This window comes from Onthophagus taurus, chromosome 11 (genome assembly GCF_036711975.1).
Source record: "Onthophagus taurus isolate NC chromosome 11, IU_Otau_3.0, whole genome shotgun sequence".
NCBI classification, from domain to species: Eukaryota; Metazoa; Arthropoda; class Insecta; order Coleoptera; family Scarabaeidae; genus Onthophagus; species Onthophagus taurus.
Genome location: NC_091976.1, coordinates 27,980,956 through 28,008,726, shown reverse-complemented (window position 1 = coordinate 28,008,726; position 27,771 = coordinate 27,980,956). Strand labels below are relative to the sequence as shown.

The window sequence follows — 27,771 nt, the reverse complement described above, 5'->3', positions numbered from 1 at the left end:
TAATACTTCATACCTAACATTGTATTTTTTACCATGTTACACTCGTTTGAATTTCCCAGCCAATGGCCCTAGAGTGACCAAATGGAATAAAAAGCCGAAAATCCCAGACACATGATAAGTGGCTAAACACGAAAGATGAAAAAACTAAATAACATAACGATTGAATTAATTCACAACAAAAAATGAAACGTAAGAAAATTTTCGTTGTAATTTATGCTTGTGGATTTTATACGAATTTTTAAAACTTAATCGGCGAAAATTGCAAAATTCGCAAAAATTGTCGATCATTTCAAAAATTTATTTCTCAAAATCTAAAAGCGATTTTTCAAAACGGCTTGTTGCATTAAAAAGAGGATACTTTAGTTAATAATTGGTGATATTTCCACAAGGATCTTTCAAGAAATGAATTTCATAGCGAATTTTGAAAGTTATCGATGAAAATTGCAACATCGAAAATGTTATCAAAACTTCAAATATTGTTTTCTCAAAAACTAAAAGTTATTTTTCAAAACGGGTTGGTTCATTGGAAAGAAGACACTTTTATTAACATTTTGGGAAATTTTCATACTTATATTCCAAAAAATCGATTTTACACGAATTTTTAAAACTTAATCGGCGAAAATTGTAAAATTCGAAAAAATTGTCGATTATTTCAAAAATTTATTTCTCAAGAAGTAAAAGTGATTTTTCAAAACGGCTTGTTGCATTAAAAAGAGGATACTTTAATTAATAATTGGTGATATTTCCACAAGGATCCTTCAAGAAATGAATTTCACAGCGAATTTTAAAATTTATCGATGAAAATTGTAACATCGAAAATTTTATCAAAACTTCAAATATTGTTTTCTCAAAAACTAAAAGTTATTTTTCAAAACGGGTTTGTTCATTGGAAAGAGGACACTCTTATTAACACTTTGGAAAATTTTCAAACTCATATTCCAAGAACTGGATTTTATACGAATTTTTAAAACTTAATCGGCGAAAATTGCAAAATTCGAAAAAATTTTCGATCATTTCAAAAATTTATTTCTCAAAAACAAAAAGCGATTTTTCAAAACGGCTTTTTGCATTAAAAAGAGGATACTTTAATTAATAACTGGTGATATTTTCACAAGGATCCTTCAAGAAATTAATTTTATAGCGAATTTTAAAATTTATCGATGAAAATTGCAACATCGAAAATTTTATCAAAACTTCAAATATTGTTTTCTCAAAAACTAAAAGTTATTCTTCAAAACGTGTTAGTTCATTGGAAAGAAGATACTTTTATTAACATTTTGGGAAATTTTCATACTTATATTCCAAATAATGGATTTTATACGAATTTTTAAAACATAATCGGTGAAAACTGCAAAATTCGAAAAAACTGTCGAACATTTCAAAAATTGTTTTCTCAAAAATTAAAAGCGATTTTTCAAAACGGCTTGTTGCATATTAGTATCGAGTATACATAGCGAAAAAAGATGAGTAAGATGGACAATGCAAAGAATTCCAAAACTTGCTTTTCAGTGAGAACCGAAAAAGAAGGAAGAGAGCAAGACCAAAGATTACCTGGATAAACGGCATTCAGAGGGCATATTAAAGAGAAATCTGAGACCAGGAAACTGGGAGGATAGAAAACGCTGGAAACTAAAACGGAAAGGAATAGTATAAACGGAATAAAAGGAATAATTTTTAATTTTTTAACCAACTTTTTCTCTTCCAGGTATAAATTTCGTTCCGAGACACTTTATGATCGAAAAGAAGGTTGCATGGTTCTGCTGGATATTTTTCTATCTTGGTCTGTATTGTCAGAAATCTTTGACATTAACATCCTTTCAAAAATGTTTTGGTAATACTACGCTTAACAGTTTTTTTGTGCTCCCAGCATATATAACCAGTTTTTGGAATTAAAATCATGATTTAGAATTTGTACTAGCAGAAACCATTATTGAAGGCTTTCTTATATCATCGACCATAATGTTAATAATACAGCAGGATAAGCAAAGAAGCTTCCAGGTAAATATACCAAGTTTAGTGAAGCACTTGTTGTTTTATGGCAAGACAGAATCATTCCATAATTATAAACTATAAAGTACCTAAATAAAAATAAGTACATTTTACTTTTTTACATTTTTAGTACACGCCAAAGTTTTGCTGCATTTATGACGTTATTTTTAAAGATTTTAGACATAATTTGACGTTCCGAGGCACAATTCTGGATAGAAAAGAAGGTTGCATAATTTAGCTGGATATTTTTCTATCTTATTCTGTATTGTCAAAAATCTTTGACAATGAAATCCTTTCAAAAATTTCTTGGTAATACAACGCTGAAGAGTGTTAAGCAACGTTTTTATGTGCTCTCAGCATATATAACCAGTTTTTGGGATTAAAATCATGATTTGGCATTTGTGCTAGCAACAGAAAGGGTTGGGTTGGAGAAGGATGTTTTCTGCAGTCTTGCTCCCCAAAAAATGAAGAAGAAGATTGATTCAGAAACCATTATTGAAGACCCTCTCATATCATCGACCATAATATTAATAATACAGCAGGACAAAGAAAAAACGTTCAGGTAAATATACCAAGTTAAGTGAAGCAGGTGTGCAAGACAGAAGTGTCAGTATTTTTCTGACACTGATAAGTAAAAATAATTTAAACATCTCAAATTTTATTTATATTTATTTTTAGACACAATTCATTTAGTTGAATCAAGATAATGATTATCGTAATGATCTAAAATTGTGCGTTATTTAAAAGGGGCTCAGGGGGACTTCTCACAATCCAACTACAACATCGTTTCAAGTTTAACTATACAGCGTGTGGTGGGGACGCGTCGCATTCACCTGAGATAACCTGAGAAACAAGTCGTAGAGTTGCCATTGTATCAACAACAGGTACACGTTACGGTTCGTGTTTTCATTAACTAATTTTACGATTCAAAAACATTTAATAAACATTTTTTAAAAACCTTATACATAACTAGCTTTTTTAAAGGGAAGTGTTTTCTTTTTTTGTTGTTAGTTTGTTATTGTGATTTTTTACAAGATAAAAAAGAAAATCAATTTGTTTTATTAGAAGATTAAAAGGTTTCGTGCGTGCAGGAAAAAGGTAAGCAAAAGACGTCATGTGTTTTCGGTTTCACCCGGTCGAGTCCTTGCGCAAATCAACCGGTATTCTACCTTGACTTTAAAAAAATCGCACACTTTAAAGTGTACTCGTTGCGCTTAAATTACCATTGTCAATGTTGAATTTTATTATGTTGTATGTTTTAATTATAAAAATTATTTAATTGAAATATTAACGAGGAAAAAAATCTTTATTTTAGTTGAATAGGTGATTAGGTAAAATTACATTCATGTCTTATCTAATCTTTCATGTTTAAAAATGCACGTGGTTCTCCGAAATTTTTTATGACTAATTTGATTTTTAATTAAAATATTATTATTTTTTTGTCTTCTTTCCTCATAAAGTTAATAATCTATTATGATTGTTAACAATGCGATTCTCAAGTCTTTTTAGATTTCCAAACTTTCTGCATATTTTATTTTGTTATATTAATTAAAATAAATTTTCTGTTCATTAAAGCAACGAGATTATCATTTTAATCATCGATCTTGATCTTTTCACTTTAATCCTTGACCATAATTCCAAATAATTGACAATTCTTGATTAACAAAAGTTTCTGCTAAATCTTATAAGCAAAGGAGTTAATGCCGCCAATTAAAAATCCTTATAAGCTTAATCATTTTAATTCTTTTTCCTTTTTTGTTTCTCAAATGGGTATTTAAAAGATTTTAATTCTCGATTCTCCAAGTATATTTATGTTATCAAATCGATTATTTTAATTTATCAAAAAAATAAAAGAACCATCGAAGACTTTCTAAGTTCTTAACGATGTGAATTCGTATAACAGCGTGAGTAGTGCTCACGTTTCGCTATCTTTAAAGTTAACTTGAAAAGTAAGAGCACGAGCAACAACACGTTCGTGGAGATCCGTTCTAATGTTTAAAAATCATAATATAACTCTTGGGAAATCTACGCGAAAGTTTTGCTAAAATTGATTGTCAGAGAAGGGATTATTTATGATTATTTTTAAAGATTTTAGACATAGTTCTGGATTGAAAAGAAGGTTGTGTCATCTTGTTCTGCCTTGTCAGAAATCTTTGACATTTAAATGGTTGCAAAATCCTTTCAAGAATTTTTTTGTAATGAACGTTTTTAGAATTAATGGTTTACAATTTGTGCGAACAATAAAAAGAGTTAGATTGGGGAAGGATGTTTTCTGTAGAGCTACTCTTATGGGTGTTCAAACGTTGGTTACTCCATAAATGTTCTGTCTTTCTAGTCGTTCTCTCATTACTGAGAATCGTCATCATCAGCTACCAGTATTCTCCATTGACTTGGGTTTTGGGTATTATTTACTTATTTTTATCTTCTGAATCTCTATATTATTATCATCTCTTCTTGTAATGTGTCCAAAAAACCTCAGCATATTTGCAAATGAAATAGAAAATAGTTTATTTTGGATGTTCGAGTCTCAACATGACACTCTACTCAACATGCACATAATTACTTCACCACAAAAGCAATGTAAAAATGATATAAAGCCTCTTCTCCGAAATGTTTCGTCAAAACAATATCATTTGGTAAGAAAACTAATACTTCATACCTAATATTGTATTTTTTACCAAGTTACATTCGCTCGAATTTCCCAGCCAGCGGCCCTGGAGTAACCAAATGGAATAAAAGGCCGAAAATCCCAAACACATGATAAGTGGCTGAACACGAAAGATGAAAAAACTAAATAACCTCGCTTAAAATTCCTCTAAATAACCTCCCTTAAAATTCGCAAAAATTGTCGATCATTTCAAAAATTTATTTCTCAAAAACTAAAAGCGATTTTTCAAAACGGCTTGTTGCATTAAAAAGAGGATACTTTAATTAATAATTGGTGATATTTCCACAAGGATCCTTCAAGAAATGAATTTTATAGCGAATTTTGAAAGTTATCGATGAAAATTGCAACATTGAAAATTTTATCAAAACTTCAAATATTGTTTTCTCAAAAACTAAAAGTTATTTTTCAAAACGTGTCGGTCCATTGGAAAGAGGACACTCTTATTAACACTTTGGGAAATTTTCAAACTCATATTCCAAGAAATGGATTTTATACGAATTTTTAAAACTTAATCGGCGAGCATTGCAAAATTCGCAAAAATTGTCGATCATTTCAAAAATTTATTTCTCAAGAAGTAAAAGTGATTGTTCAAAACGGCTTGTTGCATTAAAAAGAAGATATTTTAATTAATAATTGGTGATATTTTCACAAGGATCCTTCAAGAAATTAATTTTATAGCGAATTTTAAAAATTATCGATGAAAATTGCAACATCGAAAATTTTATCAAAACTTCAAATATTGTTGTCTCAAAAACTAAAAGTTATTTTTCAAAACGGGTTGGTTCATTGGAAAGAAGACACTTTTATTAACATTTTGGGAAATTTTCATACTTATATTCCAAAAAATCGATTTTATACGAATTTTTAAAACTTAATCGGCGAAAATTGTAAAATTCGAAAAAATTGTCGATTATTTCAAAAATTTATTTCTCAAAATCTAAAAGCGATTTTTCAAAACGGCTTCTTGCATTAAAAAGAGGATACTTTAATTAACAATTGGTGATATTTCCACAAGGATTCTTCAAGAAATTAATTTTATAGCGAATTTTAAAATTTATCGATGAAAATTGCAACATCGAAAATTTTATCAAAACTTCAAATATTGTTTTCTCAAAAACTAAAAGTTATTTTTCAAAACGTGTTGGTTCATTGAAAAGAGGACCCTCTTACTAACACTTTGGGAAATTTTCATGCTTGTATTCCAAGAACTGGATTTTATACGAATTTTTAAAACTTAATCGGCGAAAATTGTAAATTTCGAAAAAAACTTTCGATCATTTCAAAAATTTATTTCTCAAAATCTAAAAGCGATTTTTCAAAACGGGTTGTTGCATTAAAAAGAGGATACTTTAATTAATAATTGGTGATACTTCCATTAGGATCCTTCAAGAAATGAATTTTATAGCGAATTTTGAAAGTTATCGATGAAAATTGCAACATCGAAAATTTTATCAAAACTTCAAATATTGTTTTCTCAAAAACTAAAAGTTATTTTTCAAAACGTGTCGGTCCATTGGAAAGAGGACACTCTTATTAACACTTTGGGAAATTTTCAAACTCATATTCCAAGAAATGGATTTTATACGAATTTTTAAAACTTAATCGGCGAAAATTGTAAATTTCGAAAAAAAATTTCGATCATTTCAAAAATTTATTTCTCAAAATCTAAAAGCGATTTTTCAAAACGGGTTGTTGCATTAAAAAGAGGATACTTTAATTAATAATTGGTGATACTTCCATTAGGATCCTTCAAGAAATGAATTTTATAGCGAATTTTGAAAGTTATCGATGAAAATTGCAACATTGAAAATTTTATCAAAACTTCAAATATTGTTTTCTCAAAAACTAAAAGTTATTTTTCAAAACGTGTCGGTCCATTGGAAAGAGGACACTCTTATTAACACTTTGGGAAATTTTCAAACTCATATTCCAAGAAATGGATTTTATACGAATTTTTAAAACTTAATCGGCGAAAATTGTAAATTTCGAAAAAAAATTTCGATCATTTCAAAAATTTATTTCTCAAAATCTAAAAGCGATTTTTCAAAACGGGTTGTTGCATTAAAAAGAGGATATTTTAATTAATAATTGGTGATACTTCCATTAGGATCCTTCAAGAAATGAATTTTATAGCGAATTTTGAAAGTTATCGATGAAAATTGCAACATTGAAAATTTTATCAAAACTTCAAATATTGTTTTCTCAAAAACTAAAAGTTATTTTTCAAAACGTGTTGGTTCATTTGAAAGAGGACCCTCTTATTAACACTTTGGGAAATTTTCATACTTATATTCCAAGAACTGGATTTTATACGAATTTTTAAAACTTAATCAGCGAAAATTGTAAAATTCGAAAAAAATGTCGATCAATTCAAAAATTTATTTCTCAAATATTCAAAACGACTTGTTGCATTAAAAAGAGGATACTTTAATTAGCTGCCGGATATCCGTTCCACCACTAGTATAGCGAAAAAAGATGAGGAAGATGGACAGTGCAAAGAATTCCAAAACTTGCTTTTCAGTGAGAACCGAAAAAGAAGGAAGAGAGCAAGACCAAAGGTTACCTGGATAAACGGCATTCAGAGGGCAATATTGGAGAGAAATCTGAGACCAGCAGACTGGGAGTATAGAAAAGGCTGAAAACTAGAACGGAAAGGAATAGCATAAACCGGGATATGCATATACACTGAAATTCAAGTTACTTTAACTGTTAATTTTAACTAATTTAACTGTTTTTGGAATTAATGGTTTAGCATTTGTGCTAACAATAAAAAGAGTTAGATTGGGGAAGGATGTTTTCTGTGGAGCTACTCTTATGGGTGCTCAAACGTTGGTCTCATTACTGAGAATCGTGATCATCAGCTGCCAGTATTCTCCATTGTCTTGGGTTTCGGGTATTATTTACTTATTTTAATCTTCTGAATCTCTATATTATTATCATCTCTTCTTGTAATGTGTCCAAAAAACCTCAGCATATTGGCAAATGAAATAGAAAATAGTTTATTCTGGATGTTCGAGGATGGAGAAGATCAGTGATTGAACTAGCCTCATTTTAGTACTTTTAGCAATAGAGCGATTTTTCCAGATTTTAGGCACTCTACTCTTTGCACTTTTAGCCAGTGTCGCTCTCACTTGAGCCTCTGTTATCAATATGAGTCTAGGTACATAATCTGGCCTACGATCAGAATAGAAACCATAAAATTTTGTATTCTAGGTTTAGCCAAGGTTGCTTGCTTTTTCAGATTTGACTTATATAATACAACATACAACAACTAAATGATACAAACTCATTTATGCCATCTAGTTAGAAAATAAATTGTTATAGAATAATAAGTACTAACAAATTTTTTTGATCACAACATATTAATTGAGGCCAATTTCGTCATCAATTTAATTAAGCTTGCAAATCAAGTTCCAGTCCCGGTATTCATTGTGTTAACACGGAACGTTTTGGAATGTTTAATCGCGGATGTAGAAATGCGTCAAATGAAAAAGAAATGATTACAAAGTAGGTAACCTTCATAAAATCAAAGAACATTTTTAAACTTGCAACTGCAAATAAAAAGGTGCTAAAATATAACTTTGCGTGCTTGTTAACACACACCGGAAATTCATTGTTTCGTCATCGACGTCCGTTTTGAATGTTGCGTTGTGTGAAGGAGAAGGTTCTTTCGAATGGGTTAATTATTTCAAAGCGGTCTTTAATTCTTGGTTATTATAAATTCGCAATTATAAGGGATCAGTTAGTTTTATTCAACGGCAACCTGTTCGGGAAGTCGGAAGGTTGAAGAAGAAAGAGTCAATGTGCAGAATGCGAGTACCGTTATTACGAGAAGTGCACAGGTACTCGGTGTTTCTCACAGCACCTTCTGAAAGAGAAGAGAAAAGCGTTCCGAGATGATAACAGTTAACGCTACTAAAAGGTCGTTTAATTTACCGTGTCAGAAGGGAAATTTTAGTAGAATAAATCCGTTACAGAAACTTTAATTACATTAAATGAGTTAATAGAGTTTAATAAGAAAATCTAAGACCGATCGTGACCCCAAGAGATAAAATTAATAATAACATTTAAAGATTTTAAAGAGTTCCTTTCGCCTCGAACGTATAACACTTTGCAAATGTGATTTTCAGTAATAACCAATAAAACTTTACGACCTTTTAGATGGCAGATGCGGTACTCTTATCGATTTATAATAGTACTGGGAACGATGATAAAGTGGACCGCGGAAACCGATTGAGTTTCTCTTCTAGGAAATTTACATCTTCGCGCGATGTGTTTTGAAAAAACGAATAAAACGTGGCGAAGTATTCATTCAATAAGTGCAGGTGTTCATTAACTAAGGTGTAGGCAAAGTTCAAGGATACTTTTGCAAAAATAAACGCTCAGAATTTATTTAGTATCGATTTTTTGAGTTATTATTCATTTGTAAAAAATTATATTAGATCAGTTTGATTGAATAGGACCTATAAATAAAAATTAAATCTTTATCGAGTACTATTTTGTGATTAACGAAACATTTTTCTTAATAATACGATAAGAAAAATTAAAACTGAAATATTTCATTATAAATCCTAGTAATTGTATTGATAAGATATGTTCCGTTATTTAAACAAATTCCTTCTGGAATTCCACTTTAATTTCCTTCTTCATTTAAATTGTAAAATAATCTTATTTAAATGTTAAACAGTTTTAAATGCATCTATTTTATTGAAAATGTAAATTAGTTTCTATTTTCTATAGGAAATGTATAGTGGGGGTGAAATCCTGATGTTGATTATATATTAATGGGGTCTTTAAGATTGAAGTAAATGTAACGTAGCCCCGATTAAAACATCCTGCTGAAAGCAACTATGTAAATTTCACGTAAAGAGGTTACTGTAATTCTGGTTCGTAACCTTGAAACTTAAATAAATAACTTATATGAGTATTATATTATAAATTATAAGTGTTTTATGTGGGATGTCATTTTGATATCATTACAACTACTTGCTAAACAGATTATTCATCTCATTTCCGGTTATTTTCAATTTGTAAATTTGTACATCCGGTGAAAACTTTGTTTAGTATTCTAGTTGTAAACGTTAGATGTAAAATAATGTATGGACAAGAATATCAAATTTATTTCTTAACAAACATGACACTCTTAAGACGGCTAAATAAGACAGAAAAGTTGTAGTTGTGTTTAAAAATGTTTTTCTGGTTACACGGACATTAATTTTGCAAAATGCAGACCTAAAAAGAAAACTAATAAATCAAGAAATGAATAATCCAACTATTCAATCAGCAAACAAAAATACACTATTTGTATTACACATTATGTGTTAAAAACTAAATATCTGTGTCCCACCCACACAAAGATATATTAATATATTGTAATAATCACCAATTACACATAATTTGGTCATATTTGATTGTTGTATTAATCGTAGAAGAGTTTATGAACAATTATAAAATAATGTTAGATACATTTTATTGTTCTTTAATGTTCTAATCCTAAAATATCACTAATAAAGTCAATACGAAGTAATTTTAAAAATTCTCAATATCACATAACCTCAAATTAAATTTTTCAAAATTATTTATTTAAATCTTTATCTACCTGTTACAAACCTATTGAAAACGATAACCTTAACTTAGTTAACAAAGAAAATAATCAATATTTGTATAGAATAATGAAATTTAAATGAAAATTTACAAAATTAATTTGAACATATTGGAAAATTTATCGTTGAAATCAAAAGAAAATGAATAGATTTTTGAAAAGTGATTTAAAAGAGAATCAAAATTACGAAATATCATGGATAATTATAAATAATTTTAAATTTTTTAAATAATAATTTGACAAATGGAATTAGAGATATTTTAAATGTCAAAGTTGGTAGCATTGAAAAAACTAAAGTACAAATTTCAAACCGATGAATTTAACCAATCAGGAGACGTTATTTGAAAATTTAACATTTGAAAAACGGAATTTAGCAACAATGATGGTGGTTTCGATTGTCTGAAGAGACGCACGCGTTTTTTTTGCTCTCCAAAAAAAATAAATTAAATCAACGTTTAACGATCCTGTTCCTATTGAAGAAACTAATTTGATCGAAGAAAACAATTTATTCCGTTCCTGGTTTAAATAATTCTTCTGGTGAAGAGAAAAATTGGTGCCCAATCCTGAATCCAACTGTTCTTGTCACAAAGAAAATATCCTGAGTTTGACCTCCGAAGTTTTCATAAAAACAAACTGGCTAAGTTAAGTTATTTTTTTTAATAATTTATTGTTTTGTTGATTCAAAAATTTTAAAACACTCTTTTTACCTTCAATACGATAAGTTTTCTTGATAAGTTCACTATAAAATTTTGAGGTTAGGATTACAATTTCCCTAATTAATTTAATTTTTCACGAGTTTTTAAAACCTTAACAATATCCGAGTTGATAAATACTACTTCGTATTAACTAACCTAGAGAATTTGTTCTTATAATCAGTAAATCTAGATAATTTTGTCAACAACATTTCAGTTTAAGTTGTGCACGTGTTTGTCTCGACGGTCTGGACAGCAATGAATTGGTTCATTTTAAAGTTGTTTGTATGAGTTTAATAAGATGACTGAAATAATTATTTATTCCTAAACTAACATATTCCTTATTTTGGTTTAAAGATGTAAACAAGAAGTTGTTTTGCAGTGATCTTCTAAAAATAAGGTTTACTTTTTATTCATCACAACAAAGACATAATAAATTTATTTTAAACATTTCAGTTTGTATAAGGCTTAAGGTAGCTAATTCCTGCGTGTTTTTTTACGATTTAAACTACTTCTTCGTTTCATCTAGTGCTTTCTTCCTAATTATATTTTTTAGTGATAGCTCCTCCGCATCCCTTCACTTTTTATGATGTGGTTTCGTCTTCCATTGTTCTATATTATGGCCTTTGTAGCAATTTTTTCTACAAAACCACACTGTTTTAGCGTGGATAAAGTATTAAAAATTACCAGTACAATTCAGGAATATCATGGAGTAAGGAACATCAATGTAATTTATGTGCAATATATTATTTTTGAAGTATAAAGGTACAAGTGTAAAAATAAAAATTAAAATTATGTTATGAAATCTCTTCAACATCCAAAATAACATCTTGTTTTAATGTTAAAACAAAATGAGAGGAGTAATCACGAGTAGTATCCATATTTTTGTTGACACTAAATTTGAATTTCTTAACTAGATGGGAGACGGCGACTTTCATTTGGATCAAACCAAATCTACTGCCTAAAATTAAATTAATATTTGTAATACCAAGTCGTTTTATGAACAATTTACTTACCGATGCAATTTCTTGGTCCATCTCCAAACGGAAGATAAGTATAAGGAGGTCTTTTAGCTTTATTTTCTTCGGTAAATCTATCGGGATCAAATACTTCCGGATTAGGATAATATTCGGGATCTCTTTGTATAGCGAAATTTGGAATGATAATATTGGTATCTTTTTCTAAAATTTCTCCGTTTGGAAGTGTGTAATCTTCAGCGCAGCGTCTGTTTAAAACGGTTAAAGGTGGATACATTCGAAGAGTTTCTAAAACAAATTATTTCATTAACACAAAAATACTTTAAAACAATTTTAAATACCATCAACAACACAACTTAAATACTTCATTTCTTGCAACGCTTCGAAAGTTATTCCGCCGTGTTTTTCGGAAATTTCATTAATTTCGTCTCTTAATTTTTCTTGAATTTCAGGGTTTTCTGCTAATTCAAGGAAAAGAAAAGTCATCGCAGTAGATGACGTTTCAAATCCCCCCAAGAAAAATATAAACGTTTGGGATTTAATCTCTTCTAAAGTAACGTCGAATTCTGGAATTTTTTGATCTTGCATTTCTTTCATCATTTGCAAGAAATCCGTTCGATAAACCAAATTTTTTTTCCTCTGTTCAAACGTGTCCATTATCAAATCTTCGAAGTATTTTAAATATTTATCAACGAATAAACCCATCTTAAAAAACCGACAAATATTCGGCAAAACATATAAACATCCAAATCGTAAAAACGTGGTACTTTCTTCAATACAAGTTGTTGCGTTTTTATGTAATACAGGATTTTCACCAAAAGAATTCGTATCGACTCCGAAAGCACAAGAACTAATCGTATCTGTAGTATACCTACTAATTATGTCTTTCATATTAATCGGCATCTTTGTTTTTGCATGTTTTGAAATCATCCCAGATAATTGTTTCTCGCAATTCAAAACCAATTCATACATGTATTTAATTTTACCGGAAGTAAATGTCGGAGAAAATTTATACCTTAAAGTTCGCCATTTCGGCCCATCGATCGTGAAAATATTTGCACTCATCGGTTGATCCTTTTCGTTATGATAAAATCCTCTGGCGTGAAAGCTCGGAAAATCTTTAATTAGTAGTTGTTTAATACATTCTGGGTCAATTGCTACAAATACTGGCTCAATACTCATATAATAACCAGCGTATTTAAATCCGTGGGCTTTAGCTTTTTTATAAAAATCGTTATAAATTTGTCCTATCGATGGAGTTCCATTAAAAATATTTACGTTACCAAAAGGAAATGATGGTTTGAAATGTGGCACTTTTCGTTTTTTCCAGTAAGAAAATTTTAATTTCATCCAATAAGTCGTCAAAAATATAAGGATTATTGGCAAAATTAACCATTTTGTTAAAATTAAAGAAGATAACGCAATCATCTTTAAATTAAACTTTAAACTAACGTTTTCGAGACGAAGCAATAAACTGCAACACTTTTGGGATTGCATTTATACAAGTTTATATCAACTAATTTCTAGTCAAGGTTCACAAGTTACATAATAACTGTTATTATTAGAAAAAATAAATGTTATTATTTCACGTCAAGATTAATGATTATTGATTACTGCAAATTTAATTGAAATTAAAAGGAAAATATTGTCCAAAATTTTCTATTATTTATTTTTTTATTTATTCATTAATTTTAAACAATGTTCTTAGTATGCTTAAATCTTTATTGATAAATCTAAAGTACTTATCGCACCTTCCTAAATTAAAGATATTTAACACATTTTCTTGCAGACTGCTTCTTTTTTTTAACTGTCAGAAAGTACTGAAAGGTTGAGCTGAGTCAGAAATTATCAATGTTTTTTGATGATTGTTTAGATGACGCTCTAAAGAGAGTACTACGTCTTTGCTAATTTGACGAGGTTTGCGGTGCAATTAAGCATTGCGGAGAATCTTGTAAGTGCAAACATTAAATGCAACATCAAAAAGTCACAACAAAGTCAGTACCAAGTTATGGCACATCTATAATGTTAATTTCAATGATAAGGTTCGTGATTGTTCCTGGATCAAAGAGACTATATTGTTATGCCATTTCAAAATTTTTGCAGCCTTAACACATCAAAAAGACTGTGTTGACATAATATCCATACTTGGACGATATGTATCAAGAATATTCACCTCATAAATTTGAAGATGGCAATAATAGCATTGCAGTCAGTATCCTTTCCAAAATCTGTTGGCAACTTCTTCTTTAGGGATGACAAAGTAGCACTTCCAGTTATGATGGTTTTCATAAAATATTCACAATGAGATTGTAGTTTGAAGCTCTTCACGTCCAGGATATAATTTGTCAGTGATTGCCATTTTCGTCTTTGCCAAATGCCTAATCTTCATGCCGATGCTGTAGTTAGTAATTTTGTAAGCATCAGTAATTAAAATTTATCCAACATTATAACCTCACCCACAAAATTAAGATTAACTTCGGGAATATGAATTTGAAGAGTGCTAATAAGTGAGACTGATGATTCCAACTCTGCTGCAAGTACATTCATTAAAAAATCTATTTTAATTATTGTTTTATCTCTATGACTGTTGATGCATATGGTGCCACAAAGACTTGCTTTTGAGTAAGCCAGATTATTCCAAGCGGTTGATCCCAACGATTTGGTATTGCTATACTTTTATACAAGTTTGTTTGCATATCTGGAGAGATATTTCGAGATCGTTGGTACAATCTAGTCATAAATCCAAAATTGTTGCATATTTGCATTTCTCATTTCCTCTCTGATGCTTGTATTCCTGAGCATCAGGGTTATGTTGATTACTAATGGTTTATCATTGCTTTAGGCATCTCTAAAAAATAGATATATTGAAATATTTATGTAATGATTTTATTTCCAACGGTGATTATGATCCAGGAATTGTATTGATTAATGACTAATTGTCTTTAGCCTCGAGCAGACTTTTACCTAGTAAGGGATTTGATTTTTACATCTTCACCACTAATTCTTCTTTATTTCCCGTACTACTTTTTCTAATTATAGTTATTAGTGGTCCTACGCTTCCCTTCACTTTTTAATGTGTGGTTTCGTCTTCCGTTGTTCTATATTATGGCTTTTGTAACAATTTTTCCGCAAACCACACTCTTCTTGTGTGAAAAATTTACTAAAAAATGGTTTGGGAATAAAATAATCTTCTTTCACTTAATAATTTTGTTCCAATTTTCATGAAAAATAACTTTAACAGATCAAAATTGTTTTTGGAATGGTGCCCATAAAAAATAAAGAATAACATCAAAATAATTCAGGTACTTTATACAATGTATTTTTCTTTTTTTCAAGTGTAATAAAAAATTACAATATTTATGAAACCTCTTCAACATCTAAAATAACATCTCGTTTTAACGTTAAAACAAAATGAGAGGAGTAGTCACGAGTTGTATCCATATTTTTGTTGACACTAAATTTGAATTTTTTAACTAGATGGGAGACGGCGACTTTTATTTGGATCAAACCAAATCTACTGCCTAAAATTAAATTAATATTTGTAATATTAAGTCGTTTTATGAACAATTTACTTACCGATGCAATTTCTTGGTCCATCTCCAAACGGAAGATAAGTATAAGGAGGTCTTTTAGCTTTGTTTTCTTCGGTAAATCTATCAGGATCAAACATTTCCGGATTAGGATAATATTCGGGATCTCTTTGTATAGCGAAATTTGGAATGATAATATTGGTATCTTTTTCTAAAATTTCTCCGTTTGGAAGTGTGTAATCTTCAGTGCACCGTCTGTTTAAAACGGTTGCAGGTGGATACATTCGAAGAGTTTCTAAAACAAATTATTTCATTAATACAAAAATATTTTAAAACAATTTTAAATACCATCAACAACACAACTTAAATACTTCATTTCTTGCAATGCTTCGAAAGTAATTCCGCCGTGTTTCTCGGAAACTTCATTAATTTCGTTTCTTAATTTTTCTTGAATTTCGGGATTTTCTGCTAATTCAAGGAAAAGAAAAGTCATCGCAGTAGATGAAGTTTCAAATCCGCCCAAGAAAAATATAAACGCTTGGGATTTAATCTCTTCTAAAGTAACGTCGAATTCTGGAATTTTTTGATCTTGCATTTCTTTCATCATTTGCAAGAAATCTGTTCGATAAACCAAATTTTTCTTCCTCTGTTCAAACGTGTCCATTATCAAATCTTCGAAGTACTTTAAATAGTTACCAACGAATAAACCCACCTTAAAAAACCGACAAACATTCGGCAAAACATATAAACATCCAAATCGTAAAAACGTCGTACTTTTTTCAATACAAGTTGTTACGTTTTGATGTATCACAGGATTTTCACCAAATGAATTCGTATCGACACCGAAAGCACAAGAACTAATCGTATCTGTGGTATACCTACTAATTATGTCTTTTATATTAATGGGCATCTTTGTTTTTGCATGTTTTGAAATCATCTCAGATAATTGTTTCTCGCAATTCAAAACCAGTTGGTACATGTATTTAATTTTACCCGAAGTAAATGTCGGAGAAAATTTATACCTTAATGTTCGCCATTTCGGCCCATCGATCGTGAAAATATTTGCACTCATAGGTTGATCCTTTTCGTTATGATAAAATCCTCTGGCGTGAAAGCTCGGAAAATCTTTAATTAGTAGTTGTTTAATACATTCTGGGTCAATTGCTACAAAAACTGGCTCAATACTCATATAATAACCAGCGTATTTAAATCCGTGGGCTTTAGCTTTTTTATAAAAATCGTTATAAATTTGTCCTATCGATGGAGTTCCATTAAAAATATTTACGTTACCAAAAGGAAATGATGGTTTGAAATGTGGCACTTTTCGTTTTTTCCAGTAAGAAAATTTTAATTTCATCCAATAAGTCGTCAAAAATATAAGGATTATTGGCAAAATTAACCATTTTGTTAAAATTAAAGAAGATAACGCAATCATCTTTAAATTAAACTTTAAACTAACGTTTTCGAGACGAAGCAATAAACTGCGACACTTTTTGGATTGCATTTATAGGAGTTTATATCAACTAATTTCTAGTCAAGGTTCACAAGTTACATAATAACTGTTATTATTAGGAAAAATAAATGTTATTACTTCATGTCAAGATTAATGATTATTGGTTACTGCAAATTTAATTGAAATTAAAAGGAAAATATTGTCTAAAATTTTCTATTATTTATTTTTTTATTTATTCATTAATTTTAAACAATGTTCTTAGTATGCTTAAATCTTTATTGATAAATCTAAAGTACTTATCGCACCTTCCTAAATTAAAGATATTTAACACATTTTCTTGCAGACTGCTTCTCTTTTCTAACTGTCAGAAAGTACTGAAAGGTTGAGCTGAGTCAGAAATTATCAATGTTTTTTGCTGATTGTTTGGATGACGCTCTAAAGAGAGTACTAAGTCTTTGCTAATTTGACGAGGTTTGCGGTGCAATTAAGCATTGCGGAGAATCTTGTAAGTGCAAACATTAAATGCAACATCAAAAAGTCACAACAAAGTCAGTACCAAGTTATGTCACATCTATAATGTTAATTTCAATGATAAGGTTCGTGATGGTTCCTGGATCAAAGAGACTATATTATTATGCTATTTCAAAATTTTTTGCAGCCTCAGCATTCGTACAAGTCGGGATCCTCATCATGATTGATAAATCAAAAAGGTTGTGTTGACAAAATATCCATACTTGGACGATATGTATCAAGAATATTCACCTCATAAATTTGAAGGTGGCAATAATAGCATTACAATCAGTATCCTTTCCAAAATCTGTTGGCAACTTCTTCTTTAGGGATGACAAAGTAGCACTTCCAGTTATGATGGTTTTCATAAAATATTCACAATGAGATTGTAATTTGAAGCTCTTCACGTCCAGGATATAATTTGTCAGCGATTGCCATTTTCTTCTTTGCCAAATGCCTAATTTTCATGCCGATGCTGTAGTTAGTAATTTTGTAAGCATCAGTAATTAAAATTTATCCAACATTATAACCTCACCCACAAAATTAAGATTAACTTCGGGAATATGAATTTTGAAGAGTGCTAATAAGTGAGACTGATGATTCCAACTCTGCTGCAAGTACATTTATTAAAAAATCTATTTTAATTATTGTTTTATCTCTATGACTGTTGATGCATATGGTGCCACAAAGACTTGCTTTTGAGTAAGCCAGATTATTCTAAGCGGTTGATCCCAACGATTTAATATCATACTTCGCTTGGCTTCTCTTTAGATGAGCAATCGCTATACTTTTATACAAGTTTGTTTGCATATCTAGAGAGATATTTCGAGATCGTTGGTACAACCTAGTCATAAATCCAAAATTGTTGAATATTTGCATTTCTGACTTCCTCTCTGATGCTTGATTCCTGAGCATCAGGGTTATCTTGATTACTAATGGTTTATCACTGCTTTAGGCATCTCTAAAGATATATTGAAATATTTATGTGATGATTTTATTTCCAACGGTGATTATGATCCAGGAATTGTATTGATTAATGACTAATTGTCTTTAGCCTCGAGCAGACTTTTACCTAGTAAGGGATTTGATTTTTACATCTTCACCACTAATTCTTCTTTATTTCCCGTACTACTTTTTTTAATTATAGTTATTAGTGGTCCTACGCTTCCCTTTACTTTTTAATGTGTGGTTTCGTCTTCCGTTGTTCTATATTATGGCTTTTGTAACAATTTTTCCGCAAACCACACTCTTCTTGTGTGAAAAATTTACTAAAAAATGGTTTGGAAATAAAATAATCTTCTTTCACTTAATAATTTTGTTCCAATTTTCATGAAAAATAACTTTAACAGATCAAAATTGTTTTTGGAATGGTGCCCATAAAAAATAAAGAATAACATCAAAATAATTCAGATACTTTATACAATGTATTTTTCTTTTTTTCAAGTGTAATAAAAAATTACAATATTTATGAAACCTCTTCAACATCTAAAATAACATCTCGTTTTAACGTTAAAACAAAATGAGAGGAGTAATCACGAGTTGTATCCATATTTTTGTTGACGCTAAATTTGAATTTTTTAACTAGATGGGAGACGGCGACTTTTATTTGGATCAAACCAAATCTACTGCCTAAAATTAAATTAATATTTGTAATACTAAGTCGTTTTATGAACAATTTACTTACCGATGCAATTTCTTGGTCCATCTCCAAACGGAAGATAAGTATAAGGAGGTCTTTTAGCTTTATTTTCTTCGGTAAATCTATCGGGATCAAAAACTTCCGGATTAGGATAATATTCCGGATCTCTTTGGATAGCGAAATTTGGAATGATAATATTGGTATCTTTTTCTAAAACTTCTCCGTTTGGAAGTGTGTAATCTTCAGTGCACCGTCTGTTTAAAACGGTTGCAGGTGGATACATTCGAAGAGTTTCTAAAACAAATTATTTCATTAATACAAAAATATTTTAAAACAATTTTAAATACCATCAACAACACAACTTAAATACTTCATTTCTTGCAATGCTTCGAAAGTAATTCCGCCGTGTTTCTCGGAAACTTCATTAATTTCGTTTCTTAATTTTTCTTGAATTTCGGGATTTTCTGCTAATTCAAGGAAAAGAAAAGTCATCGCAGTAGATGAAGTTTCAAATCCGCCCAAGAAAAATATAAACGCTTGGGATTTAATCTCTTCTAAAGTAACGTCGAATTCTGGAATTTTTTGATCTTGCATTTCTTTCATCATTTGCAAGAAATCTGTTCGATAAACCAAATTTTTCTTCCTCTGTTCAAACGTGTCCATTATCAAATCTTCGAAGTACTTTAAATAGTTACCAACGAATAAACCCACCTTAAAAAACCGACAAACATTCGGCAAAACATATAAACATCCAAATCGTAAAAACGTCGTACTTTTTTCAATACAAGTTGTTACGTTTTGATGTATCACAGGATTTTCACCAAATGAATTCGTATCGACACCGAAAGCACAAGAACTAATCGTATCTGTGGTATACCTACTAATTATGTCTTTTATATTAATGGGCATCTTTGTTTTTGCATGTTTTGAAATCATCTCAGATAATTGTTTCTCGCAATTCAAAACCAGTTGGTACATATATTTAATTTTACCCATAGTAAATGTTGGAGAAAATTTATACCTTAAAGTTCGCCATTTCGGCCCATCGATCGTGAAAATATTTGCACTCATTGGTTGATCCTTTTCGTTATGATAAAATCCTCTGGCGTGAAAGCTCGGAAAATCTTTAATTAGTAGTTGTTTAATACATTCTGGGTCAATTGCTACAAACACTGGCTCAATACTCATATAATAACCAGCGTATTTAAATCCGTGGGCTTTAGCTTTTTTATAAAAATCATTATAAATTTGTCCCAACGATGGAGTTCCATTAAAAATATTTACGTTACCAAAAGGAAATGATGGTTTAAAATGAGGCACTTTTCGTTTCTTCCAGTAAGAAAATTTTAATTTCATCCAATAAGTCGTTAAAAATATAAGGATTATTGGTAAAATTAACCATTTTGTTAAAATTAAATCAGATAGCACAAACATTTTATTAATGCAACTTTAAACTAACTCTGTGTGATATCGAAGCACTAATCTGCAACATTTTAGCCCCTTTCCTCTTATATAGATGCTACTTGTTATTTTTAAAGTGACTTAAGTGGCTTAATTTGCCACGTCACTCCATTTAAACTGTTCCTTGCGTGGAATTTGACATTGTACGTTATCTAACAATATTTTTAAATTGAGGTGACTTTGTAAACATTAAACTCCATCTTATTGTTATTGCTTGGTATTATTGTTGATAAAATATGCAGTATAGGTCATAAATTCTGAATATTTTTCATTCGATAGCGAAAATAATAATTTTTATGCTAATTAGCAAAAGTCAAAGTTGATATTGATTGAAAATATAATTGGATTTAAATAAAAAGTTTATCAAAAATAATTATTGCTTGATGGCAATTTCAACGATATCCTATTTCTTATCGACAACTTGACTAACCTAGCAAAATTAAACATAATTAAAAATAACTATTTATTATTATTTTCATGAGTAAACATTTGTTTAGAATCAATTAATTTATCGCAAATTTCAAACAAGTTTACCTATACCAAACGATTTTGAATAATTAATGAGATTTTTTACAATTTTGGTTTAATTATAGATAGAAATTGAAGCTGCTGCGTGAGATGGCTTAAGATGTGAAATGATTAAATATCTTAATGTAACCTTTTGGACTTGGAAATGAATTTTTTTGCTGCCGATAATGGGCAAAATGGTGGAAGAGTAAGATTAAACTAAATTTGTGTACAATAGCTTTTCTATAAATATGTTTTGAGGTTGGGTTGAGTTTATGGATGTATCTGAGGCGTTTGGCATTATGGCACTAATTGTGTTAGTGGTGGAGATGAAATCATACATTTCCATAATAAAATTATATGCGTATTTTGCAGTCCTAAGGTCAGTCGAGGTTGTAATTTTCATTGTTCAATTTAGTAACAATGCCTCAACAGCAAGCAACCTCAGCTTAAACAAACAAAATCCTACATTTTCTATTCAGATTTTAGCCAAAGTCACTTCCTACATATATTAATCACTTTTAGATAATGCAGTATGTGTTGATCAGTTTTTCGCAGATATCGACTTAATCAGCCGAAATCATACATAGTCCGTAATTTAACCAAGACTATAATTTGCATAGTTCAATTTTGTGTCAATTGCAAGAGAGCGCGACTTAATCAGGCGTAATCACAGATTCTTAGTCTTAAGTGAATGTAGTTTGCGTTATTCAATTTAGTACCTGTGTTGTATGAATTGTAGGCTTAATTAAGCAAAATCTTACATTCTTTGTTCTGAGTTTAGCTGAGGTCGCGTTTGGCCGAGGCTGGTCATCTTTGGGATCAATTGAAAAACCTAAGTAAAATTAAACATTCTGCACAAGTATATATCTCATTCCAAGATCAATCGATACATGCAACAGCCACTTAGCACTTTTCAACAAGATATATAACGCCTCAATCATCATGGGAGCTGCCACCACAATACCATGCAAAACTGCTAATAATAAAACTAATAATAACTGATTCTGTATGATATTTAGACGTTGTATGTAGTAAAAAGAAGCCTGCGTTGTTGTTTATGGAACCTGATGTTAACAAGAATGGGTGATTTTTGAATTTTGGAAAAAAGATAAAAAATACTTGTATATTGGTATGGAAAAGAAAGAAGCTTGGAAGGATTTAAACGTGTTCAAATGAATACTGGATCATCAAGAAATCATTAAACACCAACAGCAGAAATTATGCCTAAAAGAGATAGATCGTTTATTTGAATGTTCAGGCATATTTCCAAGCATGTGGTTCGAGAGGAGACGCAAATTCAGGGAAGAACGATATTGGTTAAGATTTTGAATGAAAATTACATACAATTCGATAATTTTGATTTGCAGAATTTTAATTTAATTATTAAAAGGATTGAATATATACAATTTGTCTGAAAATCTATAAAGAGTAATAAAACGCAATAAAATTCTTTATTTCCTTAATTAGAAATAAGAAATCCACTTTTCTTTTTATAGATAAACCATATCAATTAAAACTTGTTACAAATTAATCAATTTCTACCATAAAATCGACACACAGAAAACGTTCAATCGTCTCCACTTATCGGCCGACGATTAAGAAAAAGGTAAGAGAAAAAAAAATTGTGAAAGTAACATCGAAAGTAACTACGACTTCCAATGGTTTCCATCCACACGGTTTTAAGAGAGAGGAAGTGTTGTCTATGAATGGACTGACTCCGGACGAGAAAGAAATTGGTAAAACCTTCTTCCTTCCTGCTAATGAGAGAAAGATTCCTCAAGATTGCAGAAAAAAAAAAGAAAAGCTTTCTGAAGTGTTTTTGTTTACGATTGTTGCAGTCACAATGGAAATGGAAGAAAAAATTTAAAATGATAAATCTTCTGGTAGAAATACTTATGTCATCTCAAATAAATCTAAACATTTTCTTCTTCGTGTTCTGCTTCTTCGGCTAACATTTTCTCATATAAATTTCACGTTCCGAACGATTACACTTGCTTCCGTAGAAGTTGCACGTGTGCTTCTTCTTCGACGATCCTGTTCCGCGAGGTTTCTTCTTTATCATATCGTTTCTTCTCCTTCCATTTACGCTTAATTGGTGTACAAAATTTATTGCGGTTTGATACAAATTTATGTGTTCTTTTCAACAACAAACACATATGGTCCGTGTACGCGAAGTAAAACTTTTACTAAAGCCAGTTTATTTAATCTTTCATATTGTGACCCTTAAGGCACGTTTGTTATTCTGTATTTCTTGTTATAACGCACCTGCTCCTGCTATGTAACACGATAAACACAGTCGCAGGAAACGAACGCGAAGCCATTGAACCGGCGTTTTCTATCGTTTTATTGAGATTAAACTGAGTGTAATTTAACTTTTATTATTGAATGAGTTGATTGTTTGGAATGGGAGGGTCGTAAACTAAAAGAAAAGCTTGTTTTATTAACCACAAGGATTGAAATTTATTATTAATGAAATTAATAGCGATCTAATTAATAATAAGTCGGTTATTGAATTATTATGGCGAGATAACCAATTAATAATAAAAGCTTTAGAAATTACTGGTATAGGCAAAATCGATTAGTCTCTTTCGAAACTTGCTCATTGTTTGCAAGTTCCTGTTTGACCACACCTTGAGAAGGAATTCAGGTGTAGATTTTCATCTAAAAAAATCTATGTCATCATCTTAAACAATCGATTATTTTATCACAAAAAATTACATAATTATTTCTATTCCTGCTTACACACAGCTGTTGCACGTATAAGACTTCTTTTTTTTTAGAAAGAACCGTTTACCATATGTTGCAATAATATGAGTACGTTTAAATTAAAATACAAGATTTATTAAAATGATAAAAATCGTGACATGTAACTTAATATTCTCGTTTCTTGTTGGTTACACATCTATTTTTAAATACATAATTTGATCAGAGCTGTTTTATGTCTGCTCAATTCTCAATCGTAATCAATAAAACGCAAATATTAACTTACACGGCCATAAAAAACAACTTTATTTACACTCAAGGTTTTTATTTTGAAAACAAAAACTGATTAAAATTAATAAATTGGAGTAAATAGTTTCTGAATCGAAAGTTTTGAATTTAGAAAGTGCATAAATGAAATATATTACGCTATCTAAATAAATCTAAAATGTTATTTATTTTTTTTTAATCAATTCTGATTAAAAAATAATAATAAAAAAGTATGCTATTTTTTGAATAAATTCGATTATGTCATCATTTATTTTTAAATTTGCCAGAAAACTTTCTAATTTCAATGTTTGAATTTAAAATTTACCCAAATGTTTGTAGTTCTAATTTTAGTTCAATAAAAATATACAACAATAACAACTAAAACTTGAGCTAACACTAGACCTCGAAAGTTGGATGGACTAATCCACCCAATTATCCAAGGTGAAGAAATTCCTATCTCAAAGGAAGTCAAATATCTAGGAGTAATCCTAAACAAAACCTTGTCATGGAATGAACATTTACAGGAAATTTTACACAAATCTAGACTATCCTTGTGGACTTGTCGTAATCTTTGTGGAAGAAATTGGGGTCTTACCCCTGAAAGACTGTACTTGGCTTTATGTGACTGTGGTTAGACCTATGATCACATACGAAGCAGCAACCTGGTATAGGAAAGTCCGACAGACTTCAATTATCAGTAAACTTTCACGAATTCAACGGGTATCTGGATTGGCAATCTCTGGTGCGATAAGCACAACGCCAACTCTAGCAATGGAGGTTCTGCTTGGCCTATCTCCTCTGCATTTGCATATAGATAAAATAGCCAAAACAGCCATTTACAGATTAAAGCAACATGTTCAAAACTGTTCCGACATGTCCTACGAATGGACTGCGGAGGACATTATAAGCACTGATACTGTGCTATCAATGCTGTCAGATTTGGCGGGATCACTATCAATGCTTAATGGTCGATATCAGATTGTGCTACCTGAGCGACAGTCCTGGATCGAAAATGAAAATTCTCTGATTCAGGCAGATATTTGCATGTTCACAGATGGATCAAAAACGCTGGAAGGGGTCGGAGCAGGAGTATACTGCCAAACACCTCGAATTAAGCAAGCCTACAGCCTGGGTAGGTACTGTATTGTATTCCAGGCGGAAGTATTTGCTATTGACATGGGTGCTAAAATCCTTCTTGAGAGAGGGGTGAAGATCATGACAGTACGAATTTTCTCAGACAGTCAAACCGCTCTCCAAACGCTGCAAGCCGTGAAAACTGTGTCGGCTCTTGTTAATCATTATAAGAGAACATTAAACATACTGAGTTGTGATAACAGAGTTTCTCTGATCTGGGTCCTGGGTCACTCTGGAGTTGCTGGCAAGAAGCGACAGATGAGCTAACACGAGAGGGCAGCTGTAAAGCGTTTGTGGGACCGGAACCAACAGTTGGTGTATCATTTGCGATGGCCAAATATAGGATTGGACTGTGGATTGACGAGAATTTTGCCTACTGTGGACCAGTTCTCCTGGAATGAGACATGCTGAGGTGTTTATTAACATCACCACTGTCAAACCCGGGAACATTTTAGGACTTACTCGTAGCAGCATAAAAGTTCTAATGGGTGTCTTTACTGGGCACTGCCGATTAAAAGCACCTCAACTTGTTGGGTTTAGCCGACTATGTGCGGAGGAAGCAGAGACGGTTGAGCATGTTTTATGCCACTGCCCTACTGTTAACCGTATCAGATTCTCGATTTTTGGGTCGCAGTTTATCACCTCAAAGGATCTGAATGACCTTTCACCGAGCAAGGCATAAATATAGCTTACAGGAGAACAGATAGTGTTTGAAAAAGGACATTATTTGCTTAAAAAAATGCTGATCGCAGGCGACCAGATTCTTACGGCAGAATACGAAATACTGTTAATAGGAGACTGAACATTGCTTGCAGAAAATTAAATAACCGTTTCAAAAGGCTAATTGTTGGTTATAGATAACTAGATTCTGCATATAGAACACTAAATACTTCTTGCAAAAGACTACTGACTGCATAAACCTAGATAAATAAGAAATGCTTGTAAAGGACTAGACATCGGTATATCGCGTAGCTGTTTATACATATAATAATGCACCAAACCACCAGCACACATCCAAGTCTATCTCAACGTCATCCCCACTTATCTCACATCTAAGCAAGCTAACACATCGCGTAATCCACAACTCCAGTTAAATTTCAGAAAATAAGAGATATCCTTAAACAATCCAATCTAATAATTTAATCGCAAAGAATGATTGAATAATCATTTCTCAAAGACGAAACAATGCCACCGAAACTCAAAGCATGTAAACCCAGACTGCAATTTATACTCAAGGCTAGTCTAAAAGTAAGTCACTATGATTCCAAAGTATCCTAACTTATACTCAAAGTAAGCTAACTCAATTCCTAAGGTACCCGATCCAATCCCAAAGCACAATTTAATGGCTAAACCAACCCAGTCCATACTTAAAACGAGCAAACATCTCCAAACAACCCAACTCATATGCAAAAAAAAGCGAACCCAAAACGCAATTCACATGAAATCCGATTCTAAAACAAGTTTTGATTTATTAGGAGCATGAGTGTAGTCTATGTAATGTACTGTAATATAACACTAGACCTAGAACTAGAAAGTTTCGGGTTAAGCCGTCTTGAAAGACCCACGGCTAAACTCAAATGTTAAGGTAGCCTTATGCTGGAAAGAACTTCCAAGTCATGGACAGGCGAAGAGTATGACAACTTGGTCGCAAAACAAAACAAAAGAGGTTTTATGCCATAACAAAGGGATCTAAGGTCGCTCTCAAGCTTCCTGACCGACCATGCGCCACTAAAATACCACCTCTTCCACATTGGACAAGCTGAGGATCAAACTTGTTGATTTTGCAACGAGGTTTTGCGTCGCCAAAGAAAGGAACTAGACATTTGCCCTAAAACTCTGCCACTCAGTCCAGCAGGAATAATAAACAATAAACCCAAATGGTTCTAGTGATAGTGCTAGTTTTTCTTGCTCTGTATTTCCTGCAACGTTGCATGTCTAAATGTTTCGGCAATGATAAATTGAATGCTATGACTATTTCAATCCTGTTAATGCACAAACATTGCATTGCAGTCTTTATCTATTGCAGAACAATCTTCCATCTTGTCAAGAGTTGTTATGTTAGATAAGAATAGGTTTCTTATTTCATCATTAATAGTTAATATCTTCTTGATTATTCTTCTAAGACTGTATTTCCTAACATTATCTCGTGAACAACTCGTGAACTTTTATAATTTGGAAAAATATCTTCTGCAACAACTACTTTCATTCAACCGCTAATACTGAAATAATTTCCTTTGCAGTCTAGTGACTTTTTTAAGCACATTGACAAGGTTCGAGTAATTTAACAAAATTTACAATCTTATCTACCTCCTTATCAACAATGTAATACGTTTAATGTACTCTCTATTTGTTTGTCATCCTCTAAAATGTTTATCTTTGACTATCTTAATTGTAGCCCCTCGGCTGCAAGCAACATCGATACAAAGATCAATATTGCTGATTTTAAGTATAAATAATTAAAGTTTTTTCTGTATCAATAAATTAATTTAAAATAAACATTTCTTATATAATTAAAAAAAACTATTAAAATAGTAAATTTATTTGAAAGTTGAAATAAATTATTACTTTCAATTTTCCTTCGAAATTATAATTATACAGAAAATTAAAGAAACGAATCCAATCATAATTATAATAAA

At 30.9% G+C, this 27,771-nt stretch overlaps 4 protein-coding genes across 4 annotated transcripts in view; 1 reads left to right on the top strand and 3 right to left on the bottom strand.

Moving 5' to 3' along the window:
• Positions 1–2,856: 2,856 nt before the first annotated feature.
• LOC111423696 (echinoderm microtubule-associated protein-like 2) overlaps positions 2,857–27,771 on the top strand; it is a 56,746-nt gene continuing 31,831 nt past the window's right edge. Inside the window, exon 1 of the mRNA XM_071199872.1 lies at positions 2,857–3,087. The gene's annotated coding sequence lies outside the window, so the exon portion shown is untranslated. The remainder of the gene's footprint in view (positions 3,088–27,771) is intronic.
• On the bottom strand, positions 11,678–13,591 carry LOC111423697 (cytochrome P450 6a8-like). The gene is made up of 3 exons (XM_023056992.2): positions 12,270–13,591; positions 11,968–12,216; positions 11,678–11,912 (listed from the first exon to the last, which is right to left on the bottom strand). The coding sequence occupies exons 1-3, from the start codon at positions 13,423–13,425 to the stop codon at positions 11,749–11,751; spliced, it is 1,569 nt and encodes a 522-aa protein (XP_022912760.2). The 5' UTR covers positions 13,426–13,591; the 3' UTR covers positions 11,678–11,748.
• On the bottom strand, positions 15,226–17,017 carry LOC139431750 (cytochrome P450 6a8-like). Its single transcript, XM_071199873.1, has 3 exons — positions 15,807–17,017; positions 15,505–15,753; positions 15,226–15,449 (listed from the first exon to the last, which is right to left on the bottom strand). Exons 1-3 carry the CDS (start codon positions 16,960–16,962, stop codon positions 15,286–15,288), a joined length of 1,569 nt encoding a protein of 522 aa, XP_071055974.1. The 5' UTR covers positions 16,963–17,017; the 3' UTR covers positions 15,226–15,285.
• LOC111423698 (cytochrome P450 6a8-like) lies at positions 18,827–20,747 on the bottom strand. Its single transcript, XM_023056993.2, has 3 exons — positions 19,408–20,747; positions 19,106–19,354; positions 18,827–19,050 (listed from the first exon to the last, which is right to left on the bottom strand). The coding sequence occupies exons 1-3, from the start codon at positions 20,492–20,494 to the stop codon at positions 18,887–18,889; spliced, it is 1,500 nt and encodes a 499-aa protein (XP_022912761.2). The 5' UTR covers positions 20,495–20,747; the 3' UTR covers positions 18,827–18,886.